Genomic DNA, 15,925 nt, shown 5'->3' with positions numbered 1-15,925 from the left:
TCTAGGTATTTACCAAGAAATGTCCACATGTGTTTCTAAGCATTTACCAAGAAATGTCCACATGTGTTTCTAGGCATTTACCAAGAAATGTCCACATGTGTTTCTAGGTATTTAACAAGAAATGTCCACATGTGTTTCTAAGTATTTACCAAGACATGTCCACATGTGTTTCTAGGCATTTACCAAGAAATGTCCACATGTGTTTCTAGGTATTTACCAAGAAATGTCCACATGTGTTTCTAGGTATTTACCAAGAAATGTCCACATGTGTTTCTAGGTATTTATCCAGAAATGTCCACATGTGTTTCTAGGCATTCACCAAGAAATGTCCACATGTGTTTCTAGGTATTTACCAAGAAATGTCCACATGTGTTTCTAGGTATTTACCAAGAAATGTCCACATGTGTTTCTAAGTATTTACCAAGAAATGTCCACATGTGTTTCTAGGTATTTATCAAGAAATGTCCACATGTGTTTCTAGGTATTTATCAAGAAATGTCCACATGTGTTTCTAGGTATTTATCAAGAAATGTCCACATGTGTTTCTAGGTATTTATCAAGAAATGTCCACATGTGTTTCTAGGTATTTATCAAGAAATGTCCACATGTGTTTCTAGGTATTTATCAAGGAATGTCCACATGTGTTTCTAAGTATTTACCAAGACATGTCCACATGTGTTTCTAGGCATTTACCAAGAAATGTCCACATGTGTTTCTAGGTATTTATCAAGAAATGTCCACATGTGTTTCTAGGTATTTACCAAGAAATGTCCACATGTGTTTCTAGGTATTTACCAAGAAATGTCCACATGTGTTTCTAGGTATTTATCAAGAAATGTCCACATGTGTTTCTAGGTATTTACCAAGAAATGTCCACATGTGTTTCTAGCTATTTACCAAGAAATGTCCACATGTGTATCTAGGTATTTTTAACAAGAAATGTTCACATGTGTTTCTAGGTATTTACCAAGAAATGTCCACATGTATTTATAGGTATTTACCAAGAAATGTCCACATGTGTTTCTAGGTATTTACCAAGAAATATCCACATGTGTTTCTAGGTATTTACCAAGAAATGTCCACATGTATTTATAGGTATTTACCAAGAAATGTCCACATGTGTTTCTAGGTATTTACCAAGAAATGTCCACATGTGTTTCTAGGTATTTACCAAGAAATGTCCACATGTGTTTCTAGGTATTTATCAAGAAATTTTTTTATCTATACCTATTGATAAATTTTATTCCTTTCAGTTTTTATTTATTTACTTATATTCTTATCCATGAATTTTATTCCTCGTGATTGTTATTTATTTATTTACTTATATACTTTTTGATTAATTTTATTCCTTGTGATTTTTTAGAGGATTTCAGGGCTACTTGAAAGGAAAACCCAACTACAATTTCCCTCTCTACCGACAATTGGTACATGAAATCACAGAAACTTTCTCAAAAATCTCCAAGGATATCATTTTAATCAAAAACGAAATGGCCGAAACATACAGCTTGAATTTAATTGCCGATTGTCTGGACAAAATTCAAGAAAATGAAAAGCAAAAATTGGAATTGGTAAACATTTTATTTTGATTTTTTTGGTTTTCATTCAAAACTAGCGCCCCCTATGGAAATCACGTGGTTACATAAATTGCTGTTAATGATACTTTGTTTGAAATAATACGTTTTTGTGGGGTTTAATAATAGTAATCAACAATTTCTCTTTCTTCTGTAAAAATAATTACCATGGTCAGTTAAATATTCTTTAAATAAATGAAAATGAATATAAAAGCCAAAGTTTTGTTTTCCGTGATATAAGCTTTTAGCTTTCTAAATAAAATACATATGACGTTTATTTATAAACCAAATTACAGTGCAATAGCATGCAAAATAAATAGGTATTTGTTTCAAATTTGTGAAGAAAAAAAGAGAAAAGAAAAAAAATGTATGATGATAGTGTATATCACCAAAATATTAATTTTAAACAAATAAATATTTGTTTATTTTACATAACATTGTGTTGTAATTTGGCTTATAAATGTATATCATGCGTATTTTATTTTAAAATTTAAACAACGCTTATATCATGGAAAACATAACTTTGACTTTTATATCATGCATGTCAAACATAATCTTCCAGCTGTAAAAAATATTATCGCTGATGAACAACACTCGGATTCTTTATTAACTGTATTCTTCCATTTATAATCATGACGAAAAAAAAAATATATATATCTATATCTCTATATATATATATATATATACTAGCGGGGGTACCCGGCGTTGCCCGAGTGTTTGTTTCCGGGGGGGGGGGAGTTTTAAAAAATGTTATGGTAGGTAAGTAGGAAGGATCAAACCCGGAGTCATGAGTAAAAGTAGGAAAATAAAGTGTGAAAAAAAAACAAAAACATCTGCAACGTTAACAGTTCGGCCACCAAGAAAAGTCCATTCCAGTTGTTTAGGAAAAAAAAAAAAAAATAAAACGACTACGGTAGGTCGCTGCGAACGTGAAAATATAATGTGAATTGTCCAGCACGCTAACCACTACATCACAGAGCACTGCAGCTTAGTTTAGTGATTTTAAATAACTTCACATGAAAGAACTACGAAGCCAAACCGGTGTTCTCTTCTCAACTGTTCCTTGTGAACGATCCCCAAATGGTGTTAAGTGGTGGCAGGGGGAGGAGGAATTTATTAGAGAGAAAATATTTTACCACTTCCATTGATCTTAACCGATTTTGGCCGTGACTTCTCAGCAGAAAAAGTATAGAAATCTAAGATTATCGAGGAATTTGAGAAATAATAAGCCTATAACACACCTCAGATATTGTTCTGCCGTTTGTGCATATTATATTTGCATGAAATATCTTGATTTTTAATCCTATTAATGTCAAAATCCGATTGGAAAAAATGAGTTCATTTTATTTATATAGAGATATATATATATATAATATAAATTTTGATGATAGTGTATATTGCCGAAATATTAATTTGAAACAAATAAATATTTGTTTATTTTCATAATATTGCATTGTAATTTGGCTTATAAAAATATTTCATACATATTTTATTTAAAAAACGAATATGTCTCTTCTTTCTTGGTCTTCAGGGCAAGATCAAAGTGTAGTATCTGTTCCGGCACATACTGCAAGCAAAGACCATATGTGGGGGCAATCCCACATATAAGACCTTGGTCAATGTAGGGGCAACCCTTCATACCAATTGTCACTATCCAGCTCCCCTACTCCCCGAGGAGTTGGTCCCCATTTCCCCTTCACTCCTCACATTAAAAATCGGCCTTGTGCCTAATTTGCTCGGTGGGGGAGGAAATAAATACCATGTCTCTTTATCTGTTGAACAATGCATATGTTTTGGAAGCAATAAATATTCTTTTTTACCATAAAAAATAATTTTCAGCTAAATATTTTCTTTTAAATAAATAAAACAAAAGTTTTAACCATTTTTAAAAATTTTATTTGTTATTGCGGTTTATATTGTTTCAAAAATAAATACTCCTTTCTTTCTTACTGCATATTGTCAGCAAAATATTCTTTAAATAAATAAAGACGCTAGTGCCGCCCCCTCCATAAAAAAAGAAAAAAATTATATGGTGTATGTATCCTTGACAGAAAGAAAATATTGTGTACTCAAAATCATATAAATTGATTAAGTAGTTTTATTTTTATAAAGAAAATTATTTTTAAGTGAATTTGAGTTTTTCCATAATTCCCCCTTCCCATGTTAAAAATGATTTTCTATAAGTTTACAAGTTGGAATTATTTGGAGTTATCTCCATTATTCCTTTAGATTGTTTTCAAGATGGTGTTGCAAGATACTGGCTTGTCTTTTAGCCATAAAATTGAATTTTCTTATTTAAAAATAAAACTACTTGAAGCACAGAAATTAGGAACCCATGACTTCTGGAAAATCTACAACAAATAATGGGCAATCAACAATTCCCCCACTATCCAACAATCATGAGGTTGTTTACTCAGCAACCGAGAAGGCTAACATGCTTGCCAGTCGGTTTGCCTCCAACTGCATACTGGACCCTGCTAACTACCCCTTCCCTGACTTTCCTTTGTGGACAGACGCCACACTAGATGATCTGAAAATCACCTCTTCTCAGGTGCATGCTATCATAAAAAATCTTGACACTTCAAAAGCATGTGGACCTGATCTCATCCCGGCTATGCTATTAAAAAAGTGCTCCGCCAAAGTAGCTCCAGTTCTCTCCAAACTTTACAACAAATACCTTAATGAATCTTGCTTTCCTGCCTGCTGGAAAACTGCTTCTGTGGTGCCAGTTTTTAAGAATTCTGGCGAAAAAACTGACCCTGTAAATTACTGTCCCATTAGCCTCCTCCCACTTTTTGCCAAAATATTTGAGTTCATAATTAACCAAGCTCTAGTCCATTACCTTACAGATGCTAAACTTCTGACTGACCAACAATATAGATTTAGGCAAGCCCGTTCCACAGCAGACATCCTAACTATAATCTCTGACAAAGCAGGGGAAGGTAGAGCGGTAGCTCTAGATATATCTTAGGCTTTTGACAGTGTATGGCATGAAGGTTTTCTCAGGAAAATCAGATCATACGGTATCACTGGAAAAATACTTAACAATTAAATCCTTCTTAGATAAGAGAAAAATCCAGGGTGTCCTCGATGGTCGTACATCTAAACAATATGATATAAACGCGGAAGTGCCTCAGGGGTCTATCCTTGGACCTCTATTATTCCTAATATTCATAAATGACCTCCCTGACAAAATTGTCTGTGAGATGGGTATATATGCTGATGACACCATGCTCTATAACAGACATGACAGGAAAACAAATGAACACATATCTAAAGAAATGGCAGAAACACTAGAGGATGACCTCCAATCTGTAGTGGAATGGGGACAAACATGGATGGTCACATTCAATGCTGCCAAGACTAAACTAGTTTCCTTCAATTACTACAAGAAACCTTTATCTGAAAGTACATCTTTTAAACTCCTCGGCCTAATGTTCACAGGAAACATGAGTTGGAAAAATTACACTGAGAGCATTGCCAGGACCGCTGCGAAAAAGGTAGGTTCTCTCTACTGTGCTAGAAAGCTACTAACGCCCGAAAGTATCCTGTACCTCTATAAGGCCACCATTCGCCCATGTATGGAGTATTGTTGTCATATTTGGGCTGGTGCATCTGCTACTAGTCTCTCACTCCTGGACGGGGTTCAAAAGAGAGTCGCCAACCTAATAGGTCCTGAACTGTCATCTAAGCTTCAGCCTGTGTCCTATCAACGAAATGTTGCATCCCTCTGCCTGTTCTACAAGTACTTTAACGGTGAATGCTCCGACGAACTGCAAGCACTTGTACCCCCTCTATGTAAATTCCCCTGACAAACCCAACAAACAGCAAAATTCCACCCCATCATAGTTGAGATCTCTAGATGTAAGAGAGCCTTCTACTCCAGTAGTTTCTGCCCCAAAACTGCTAGACTTTGGAATTCTCTTACGGGTTTCTGCTTCCCCAACTGTACTGACATGCAGAAGTTCAAGTGTAATGTGAACCGATATCTTGCTGCCCAACTCCCCACATGGTACCCCTGTAGCTTATATCCCTGATAGTAGCTCCCTACATCAAAGTGGCAATGTGCCTTGTTTGGGGGGAAAATATAATAATAAAAAAAAAAAAATTTACGTGATTTTTAGTGTATGATATTTTCCTTTCAGTCACTGGTATGTACCTATTTACTATGCCTCCCCATGGGACAGAGTTAGACACCAGGGTCGTATGTACATCATATAGATTTTTCTTTAGTTTTGTTTTTTTCATGGGGAGGGGAGTTCTGAACAAGTATCTAAATAAATCTTCAGCAATTAAGCAATCTTGTCTTTAAAAAAAGAGGGGGGGGGTAGCGATTAAAAACATGTATGAATATGAAATTACCTTAGTGTATTATTTATTTGTAAGCTAAACATAGATTCCATGAACAAAAAACTGCACGCCTGTGGAACTCTCTTCCGTTTACCTGCTTTCCAGCTGACAACAATTTGGTTATCTTCAAGTCCAATGTAAACAAATTCTTGACGAGCCGTCCCCTTAAGTAATCCAATTTACTAAATTTCCACTACTAATGATTACTGGAGTTAGTGCCATTTCCATGCACTTAGTTTTAATGAATGTCGTCTGAGAAGATATGGTGTAAGTATTTCAAAGATTTAAGTGCACTTGTGGGTATAATATTTTTCTTTGTTGGATTTTAGCAAAAATGTTTTCTTGTGATTTTGAGAGTTGGGTGTTTTTTTTTAATCTTTGTAGCATTTGCGTGAAAGTTTGGTTCCCATTTCGTCAGAATGATAAAAAATGGAAATGATATTCCAACATAATAGAAAAAATGAAAACCTAAATTATTTGCAAGTTCATCAACGTTTTATCTTCATTTAAAAGACTTCCTGAGGATGATTGATTTGAAAAGAATAGATTAAAAACACAAGTGCATTACTTGTATAAAAATGTGATGTGAAAAGAATGATTTTGTTCCCTCTATTTCATGCCGGATCCAGTTTCAAGTGTTTAGGATTAATCTCAGTCCCAGCACTAAGCTTTAGGGTATAGTTTCACTCTGTTCCAACTTGGTCAAGAACAGGGGAGTCCATTATTAGAAATGTGCCACCGAACTATATCCCATCAAATGACAGACCCATGGCGGTGGAGATCCTCATATGATACCAAGTCAGGTATCGGCTAAAGTGCTTATATTCCCGTTAGAGCTTCTGTGCATGCGGTTAAAGAATGAAGCAAGAATAGCAGGTTATTTTGGCATTTATTTAGTAGAAAACAGAAAAATTCAACCAAAGCAAAAAAAAAAAAAAAATTGGAAGGACACAAAATCCAAAGAATTGAGTTTTATCATTTTTTTTTTGGTTCTCGTTTTTATTATTTTTTAAATCAACAATCCAACGGCGCAGCAAGAAAAATCATATCAAAAGAAAGGCAAATATGATAGACGAAAGTCTTCCAAAATTCTCAGTACAAAGAAGGTCCATCGGGGCTAAAGTTCACAGGACATCAGAAACTGACAATTAATGACTTCCTCAGTCGGAAGGATTTCTTGTTGAGTCAAGGATAGATATAAGGAGGAATCAACAACACGTGGATCAATCGTAGTGCATAAAGACGTTAATTTCAAAGCCATTTAAATTTCATTAACAAGCATCGAATATAAGATTTTCTTTTGTTTTTTAAAAGAGAGATTTTTGAGAAATATAGAATGAGGAGTAATTAGACACAAACTTGCTTGATTGGGTAACTCCACATAGGGAACATTAATCCATATATATAATTCATGGGGAGTATAAGACTTGATGTGAGTAAGTTTGGTTCACATAATAAAATCAGTCCAACAGAGTTCTTGGTTCACCGACAATCTTGAATGTTTGGGGAGTCGTGTTTATCAGTTCAGGCCGCAATGAATTAATTCCTTTAATTCCATTTGGATTGAAATATTGTTCCATCTCTCTCCCTCCTCTTTTTGTGTTCTCAGTACTCCTAATCAACGGACTTGTACCATCCAGTTAGGTAGTCATCCTCTTCACAATTACATAAATGGTTGTTCTGCTTTAACCAAGTCATCGACCCGTGAGGAGTTTTTCTTTTTGTCTCTTTCGTTCTTGCATGCGAGTGACTTTTTGCTCACCTTCAGGCATTCAATGACAGCAGAAAAGTGTCTCTTCCAAACAGCATGTGCCATTGTCCATGGCATGGAGGTTGCCCACCTGCATACGTCAATCAAACAAATAAGGATTTTTATTCATTAACCCCAATGGAATGTTTTAATTCTCTTTTGGCTTATGTGTCAAGACTGACTTGTCTTATGATGCTGTTTTGTTAGTCACTTGGCGTGTCCCGTTGCGATTTAGTTTAAAAAATTGCTAAAAATGATAAAAAAAATAATTTTCTATATAAAAAAACTACTGAATCAATTTACATAATTTTTGGAATATGACATCTTCATTCGGTAACATAAACATCATAAAGATTTTTCTGTATTTTTTTTTTAATTAAGTGTAATTCTAGATAAACACCAGTTGTTGTTTTGGCTGCGAAATATTGGTTCATGTGCTTATATTTATTTATTATGTGTATTTAGGCAGCGTTCTTTTCTTTTTTAAATGTAATGTTGCTGGGTTTTAATATATATATATATATATATATATATATATATATTGTTTTTACTGTTTATAGGTTGCTCATCTACAAATGGCACGACAGAATGAAGCTGACCATCCAGATGATGAAACATTTACAAATCAAATCACAGACTTGAAACACAAGTAAATAGATATTTTTATTTTATTACACATTAATATTGCTTTAAAAAAATAGAATCTTTCAATTTCTAGAGGTCACAAGCATCCTTTATTTCCCCTGTCTTTTGTAATTTGACATTTTATCCTTTTTATTTTTTTTGTTCAGTGGAGTTATTAGTCGATTGAGAGAGGATAACTAGTTTGAGTGAAAAAAGTGGAAGACAATGGCGAAGGATAAGAACTCAGATGTGGAGAAAGTATATTTGGATGGCAAAGTTATTGGGGTGGTCGAGAAGTTTTGTTATCTTAGGGATATTATTTGAGCACAAGGTGGAGCAGGTTATTGCAGGACTCGGAAGTGAATGGAGCAACTTCAGGTTATTCTGCCATTACTTACGAGCAGAGCATTACCACTGTTAACCAAAGGAAAAACATATCGCGCATGTGTACAAAGTGTGATGATATATGGAAGTAAAACCTGGTCAGTAAGGATTGAGGATATGTGTTGCATGGAGAGAAATGATATGAGAATTATACAATAATCTGTAAAGGATAATGGAAAAGGTCACTTGGTCCTCTTAACTTAGAATAAATACACAAGATTGACAAAATCATATTATCCAACCAATACACATTTATTTACCATAAAGTTACATAAGTAAGAAACAGTGCAATACCACACAAGGAATTAAAAGTCCTTTGTGTGAGTGCGAAAGTCCTTTGTGTGAGTGCGAAAGTACTTGTGTGAGTGCGAAAGTCCTTTGTGTGAGTGCGAAAGTCCTTTGTGTGAGTGCGAAAGTACTTGTGTGAGTGCGAAAGTCCTTTGTGTGAGTGCGAAAGTACTTGTGTGAGTGCGAAAGTACTTGTGTGAGTGCGAAAGTCCTTTGTGTGAGTGCGAAAGTCCTTTGTGTGAGTGCGAAAGTCCTTTGTGTGAGTGCAGCATGCAAAAGATGCAGCATGCAAATATGTGATGGCAAAAAATGCAGCATGCAAATATGTAATGGTGAATGCTCTGACGAACTGCAGACACTTGTGCCCCCACGACATAGACACCCTCGATAAACCCGACAGGCAGCTAAATCCCACCCCCACACAGTAGAGATCCCTAGATGTAAAAGATCTTTATACTCCAGTAGTTTCTCTTTCCCAGAACTGCTAGACTCTGGAATTCCATTCCAGGTCCCTGCTTCCCTAACTGTACTGACATGCAGAATTTCAAGTGTAACGTGAACCGACATCTTGTTGCCCAAATACCAACATAGTGCCCCAGTAGTTGCTGCCCCTGATAGTAGCCCCCTACACCAAAGTGACAATGTGCCTTGTTTAGGGTGAAAATGTAATAAAAAAACGTGAGTGTTGTTGTCATACGTCTGCATCGCACTGTGTCCGGCAAAAGAAGAGAGAGAGAGAGAGAGAGAGAGAGAAAGAGAGAGAGAGAGAGAAAGGTAAAGTGGAAATGGATGTAAGGTATTAACGCCTTGTCTTGTGACAAATGAATGATACTGCTGGAATTAAGGGATGATAATTATGTTTACCTTACAGGTTTGTGTTCGTGTGTTTGCTGTGTGTGGAAATGCAATTCCCACAAGTCACATTAGTAAGTCTTAAAGACAGACTTAAATCTGTTGAGTACAGAGGAAGATTAAATTTGGAAGTAATAGTGTAATGTTGCCGTTACATATAAACAAGACGAAACAAATAAATAAAAATCTGGGTCGGCAATTTTTTCTTTCTCATCATTTTTATTGAATTCTTAGTTAGTCTCACCTTTAATGAGAATAGAACTTTCACCCTCCAGAAAAAAAAACTACCATTTAATGCCTTTATTTGTTGTCCACTTTAGACTTGTCTAAATACATGCCAGGATGTAAAACGGACGTTTGACTTATTATTATTATTTACTCACTAGAAGTCACACAAGCCATCATCAAAGATTGCTCTTTGAGGACAACTTCTGATGTTCCCTGGAGTCTGAGTGACAACAAGTCTCCCTAGACTTCCAGTACTCACCACATCTTTCGATAACCTTTGCAAAAGAATTTGCGTTATTGCAGCAACCGCTTACTGTTGATTTCTCGTTGGCAGCAGCCATTGATCTTCACTGAAATTTTGGTGGTAATAAGCCTCCTCAAGGTCCCAGTCCTCTTTGCACTCATCCAGCAGAGGTCTAGTTAGTGCTTTCTCTCCTGAGTCTTCCCATCCTCTTTGACCCTCATTATTTGGTGTAGTGCCCGTTTATGGTGACACTCACAAAATAAAAAAATATAAATATCATCATCATCATCATCATCATCATCATCATCATCATCATCATGACAACACTTCAGACTCAGACTTTTAAAATCTTTTATTATGTCTATAAAGCTAATTTTCTAATTTATTTTTTATGACAGTTACCCCCCTTTGTTTCGTAACAGTTATTCCCCCTTTTTATAATAACCGTTATCCCACTTTTTAGTCATTTTTGTGACGTGAACAGTGGGTTTTTTTTATATAGTTATTTATTCATAGAAAAATTAACAACGAAAATTAAGTATAAAATTGGGCATCCTTAATTATAATCTCTATATTCTGTTCATTGTCGATCTTGAAACAAGTGACTCTTCAGGATTCGTTTAAACAAACTTTTATGAGGATCTGTTGCATTTTTCTGGATTCTTTTGAACGAGAGCCTCTTTTTTCCTTCTAATTTTACTTTTATCCCATAATATTCAGTAGTTTATTTTTTATTTGTATTGTATTCTTCACTCGACTATATGTTTGGCTTAAATGTGGCTTAAAATATTCCCTGAATTTGTTTCTTTACATGTTGGTAAAGATACCTGCAGAAAATTTTATTTAACCAATTTAAATAATTTTGGAATATTTTTGAAAATATTTTATTAATTTCAGCAACAACATAAAATTGACTAAGATTTCTTTCTGAATAAAATGAACAAAATTTAAACACTTTAAAATAACACTGTCCTTACTTTCCTGTATTATAACAATGTTTCAAATGTTTCAAACTCTGATTTTTTTTTAGGAATTTTTATGTGTAACTTAGAAATGTGTACAGAATTTCAAACAAAACACTTTATTTATCTTGTATGTCCGGGTCTATATGTATTCTTATATGTGCATGTATTATAAATGCGTGGGTGCACATGTGCAACATATATTAAAAATATAAAAAGCATATAATAAAAGTCCTACCTTCTCCTTATGTTCCCTTTTGTCTTCCATCTTGTCTCATTGCCTTGGAAATAAAATGCATGCTCCAAAAATGTGTTTCTTATTTGTGGGGACAGTCTTTATTCATGGAGTTTTCACACTCTCTGGAAAGTTTTTCCGCACACAACCCATTTCTGATTTCTTTTTCATTTCTCTTCTTCATATTTCCTAGATGAGCAGTTTACTTCGAATTTCGCTAACTGTCTTCTAACTGCTTTGACGAACTGCCCTGACTAAACTCTTAACTGAACTCTCCAAGCATGTGCATTGTATTGGGGATGGGATGTGTGTGGGTGATTGTGTAAACTTTTTTTTTAATGACATCTGCAAGCCAACGTGTCCAGAACACGTCACAGGAGTGTTATTGGGTTTGATGAGTCTTAACCTTATGAACCTCATCGCACTCAATGCCACGTCGCACTAACCATGCTATTGATGTCATGAACTCCATGACATTTAAACCGCACCCGAAATAACTTGTGACACAATGGACATAAGTGATAAGTATACTCAGTTCTAAGTGACATTCTTCTGCAGGTTGAAGGTTCAATACTCAGGATAAAAATACAGTTCTGAATTACTTAAGATTTCTACAAATTAATGGCTGATGGAACAAGAGCAAACGATCCCCATGAATAAGGGTTTTGTTTAAAGTTTCATATAAATTCCCAAGTTTGGAAAGGTGCATCTGAAAAAGGTTGGACATTACAAACAGTAGTTTGAATAATCCAAATAATCCAAACTTTTCTTGGTACTTCACGGGGAATGTGGACCCTGTTTAAACTTTTTTTTAATGACTGCTCCCTAAAAGCGCATGCGCGAAAAGTTTTCATTGGTTTATTTAATCACGAAAACTTTTTTGGAGGTACTATTTGAAGCAAACAGAAAAAGGCCAAAAGCATTATTTGAATATGTATGAAAAAATAAATTGAACAAAAAATAAAAGTATTTAGTGGAGAAAATATAATAATAAAAATAAAATAAAATAAAAACAAGCACGAAATAAAAGTATGAATCAAATTTACTTATCAAAATAAAAAAATAAAATAAATACACACTCGATTAAATAAAAGTCTATGAGATATATACAAATAAAGTGAAAGAAAACCTTTTGCACGTTTCAGTCATTAAAAAATAAAACCGTTCACTATGAATTACCCTTTTCTTATTTTTATTGGAATTTTCATCCTTTTTTTCTTTTTTTTATTTTCTTTCTTTTAAGATAGTAATGCTTGGTATGGGGCAGCCAAACCAGCTGCCAACATTACCCTACTTTTTATTGAAACCAACCGAGAGCTCTTTTTAGTATCCTCACTGTTCCCTTAAGTGCAATTGTCTGGATCTCTCTTGCACTTGGTTCATAAGGAATATTAGTTAGGTAGGACTTCAGGTTCTTCTTCATAAGCCCTGTAGCACCTATAATAACTGGTATGATTGAAATCTCTCTAAGATTCCAATTTCTTTTCATATCATACATGAGACCTTGATATTTGTCGTGTTTCTCCTTTTCAGCTCTGTTCAGACTTCCATCATTAGGGATACTTTTCTAGAATGAGTATTATTAGAAATCTTAAAAGCAATTTATGTTATCATCGTACCAAAAGTTTGCTCGCCTCTAATTTCTGTTTTTTTATCTTTTTCTTTCAGAATCAAACAGACTGAAAACCAGATCTGTCTTGTCATGGAGGATCTGAAATATGAATCCGAGGAGTTATACCAATGATTATAAACACATTCCAATAATCCAGTTTCTCCCCCCCCCCCCCAGTTGTTTTGTCTGTCAAAAAATGTTAGAAAGAAGACAAAAAGGAACTTGTAAGATTCACAACATCAACAAAAACTTTTAATGTTTCAACTCAAACTCTGTGAAAACTTTTTGGAATATCAATTTTTGAACTTGTAAAAATTGTTCAATTAGACGTTGTTAATACAATACTATATATACATTCATAAGGTTTTGTTATTGTCTGACATTTCTTTTCTTTTACATGGTGGTCACCACTTATCAAGCCCTGGAAGCCACTCGAGGATAAGGGTTATTGCGTGTACAGTATGTACAGTAATCAATGGGATAGTATCGTAATAATCGTTAGTATTGGAGATTTGATAAAGTGTCTTACTTAAGGGGGCGGTTCATCAGGAATTTGTTTATGTTGGACTTGAAAACATCCAAGTTGTAGTCAGGTGTGAAACAGGCAAATGGAAGAGAGTTCCACAGGCGTGCACTTCTAAGAAAGAAGCTGTGTCCATGGAATTTACGTTTTGATTTAGGCACAGATAAAGAGTGGGGAAAATTATTGACAGTGATTTCAGCTAGACGGGTGTTTATCGTGAAAGATTGGCAAGAGGGGATCAGAGATTGGAGCTCAGATGAGCACTTGTCATGGAAATAACGATAAAATAAAGACAGGCTCGAAACGTCTCTCCTGTGGGAGAGAGGTTGCAGGGAAGAGAAAAGGGCATCCCCCACTAAGCCACAAAGTCTATTTTGTACTCTGTCAAGGCAGGATAGGCTGTTTTTAGCAGCTCCTGCGGCAGCAATACTCCATCCTTGGATGTACTTGGCTCTTATATAGATAGAGAATTGCATCAGCAGTGAGATATAGGAGCGATAGAAGGATCCCACCATTTTCCCAAGGACCTTGGCAACAGACTTAATGTACGTGTTCCATTTCAGATCAGGAGTAAAGGTCAAGCCCAGAACCTTGTCAAAACATGGAGCCTCCCCATGACAAGAGCCATCCATTTCAATTGATGCCAGATGGGGATCAGAGCGTTGATGATGTAAAGATAGGAGCTTGGTTTTAGATGCATTATACATAAAGTAAAACAAATATAATTTTCTAATCTTCATACAAAGAAGAGTTCTAAAAGAAAAAAACAGTGAACTTTCTTGGATAGTTGAAGATTAATTCTGTCAAAATTAACAAGAGCAATATTATCAAACTTTTGACTGAAAGAAAATATCATACACCAAAAATCATATAAATTGATCAGGTAGTTTTATTTTTATAAAGAAAATCACTTTTAAGTTAATTTGAGTTTTTTCCAACTCCCCTTCCCCTTATCTTAAGAATGACATTCTAAAATCTTGGAGTTTGAATTATTTCGAATTATCTCCTTTGTCCTGCAAAATGGTGTTCAGAGATCGTTTATCATCGTTTAGCCATAAAATTTGATTAATTTTTTGTTTAAATAAAACTACTTGATTAATTAAAGTGATTTTTAGTGTACAATATTTTTTCCATCATGGGTATGTACGCCATAAAAATTTTTCTTTATTTTTTGTATTTTTGTTTTTTCATGGTGGGGAGAGGGAGTTATGGACTTGCAACATTAATTCAAATGAAGAATAAGTAAGAAGATAATTCAAAATCAGTTTAAATGACACTATCAAAAATAAGAGTAGTTAAAGGAAAGCCTTGATTTATAAGATAACATTTGCTGAAGTTTGATTATTATTTCAAAATACTTTTTCATTCTTTTGTTTTTATGAGATTCAAAACAAGACTTTTATACAAAGGAATTCATAAGAGACTTTCACCAACCGTAAACTCTTGTGCGGATTTGAGGTTAGCAAAATTGCAGTATATTTATAGATATTTCATAAATGATTGTTTTTGTTTAAAAATATGAAACATGTTAGAAATACACAGAATTTGTAGCAAAACCAAAGGGAAATTAAATTGAAGTAAACAATATATTTAGGTGCATGGCATTGCGTACATGGTTGATTATGACTATGATGTTTTTGTTGGAGTTTTGATGAGGAACGCGGCTTCATTTAAAAAGAAATTTGTATCACATAAAGTTTCTGGCAGTTTCAGGAATTACTGAAACAAGAAAAGTGTTGCTGTCTTATTCAAATATTTTTTAAAATAAACAAATTATATGCAAATACATATATATATGATGATTGCTGTCACATTGAGTTCTCCTCATCTTGTTGTTTTGCCATCTTCAATGACTCTACAGTCCCACCGAAGATTTGCACATTTTGAAGCAGATGTGACATACACATTGAGCAATTTCCGCCGAGTTGACTTCCTCTGAAGCTTGAAGGGTATTCCTATCAACAATCCAACCAAAATCAAACCAAACCAGCAATAGACTTGCAAACTTTGCTGCATATTAAACAGATCATTTGATTTGGACTTATGGGTACAAAGTTGACCTGAACAGGAGTTTTGTATGACTTAAGTTGGTTGACATAGCCAGCTTTTGACAGAAGCATTCATTCACAAGTGTTGCATTTTCAGTTCTGTGTGTCATGGTTAAGACCATCAATTAAAGCTTTATGAAGCTCTTGCTTCAGATTGCTGTGGGCATGCTTTCTTATATATATATATATATAATATATATATGAGTTGAGCATATTGAGAAGTGAAACACGAATTACCATTAGCATATAAGCGA

At 34.5% G+C, this 15,925-nt stretch overlaps 1 protein-coding gene across 1 annotated transcript in view; it reads left to right on the top strand.

The window, feature by feature from the left end:
• The window catches only part of LOC145280098 (required for excision 1-B domain-containing protein-like), a 42,030-nt gene extending 27,299 nt beyond the window's left edge, over window positions 1–14,731 (top strand). The window contains exons 3-5 of the mRNA XM_080131825.1: window positions 1,364–1,568; window positions 8,232–8,320; window positions 13,157–14,731. Coding sequence (XP_079987951.1) covers window positions 1,364–1,568; window positions 8,232–8,320; window positions 13,157–13,232 — 370 coding nt within the window. The 3' untranslated portion in view covers window positions 13,233–14,731. The remainder of the gene's footprint in view (window positions 1–1,363; window positions 1,569–8,231; window positions 8,321–13,156) is intronic.
• Window positions 14,732–15,925: the final 1,194 nt, after the last annotated feature.

The sequence above is a fragment of the Euprymna scolopes genome, chromosome 7 (genome assembly GCF_053919585.1).
Source record: "Euprymna scolopes isolate OS-2025 chromosome 7, ASM5391958v1, whole genome shotgun sequence".
Taxonomy (NCBI): domain Eukaryota; kingdom Metazoa; phylum Mollusca; class Cephalopoda; order Sepiida; family Sepiolidae; genus Euprymna; species Euprymna scolopes.
The sequence above is the reverse complement of the archived record's forward strand: the minus strand, read 5'-3'. Positions and strand labels throughout refer to the sequence as shown.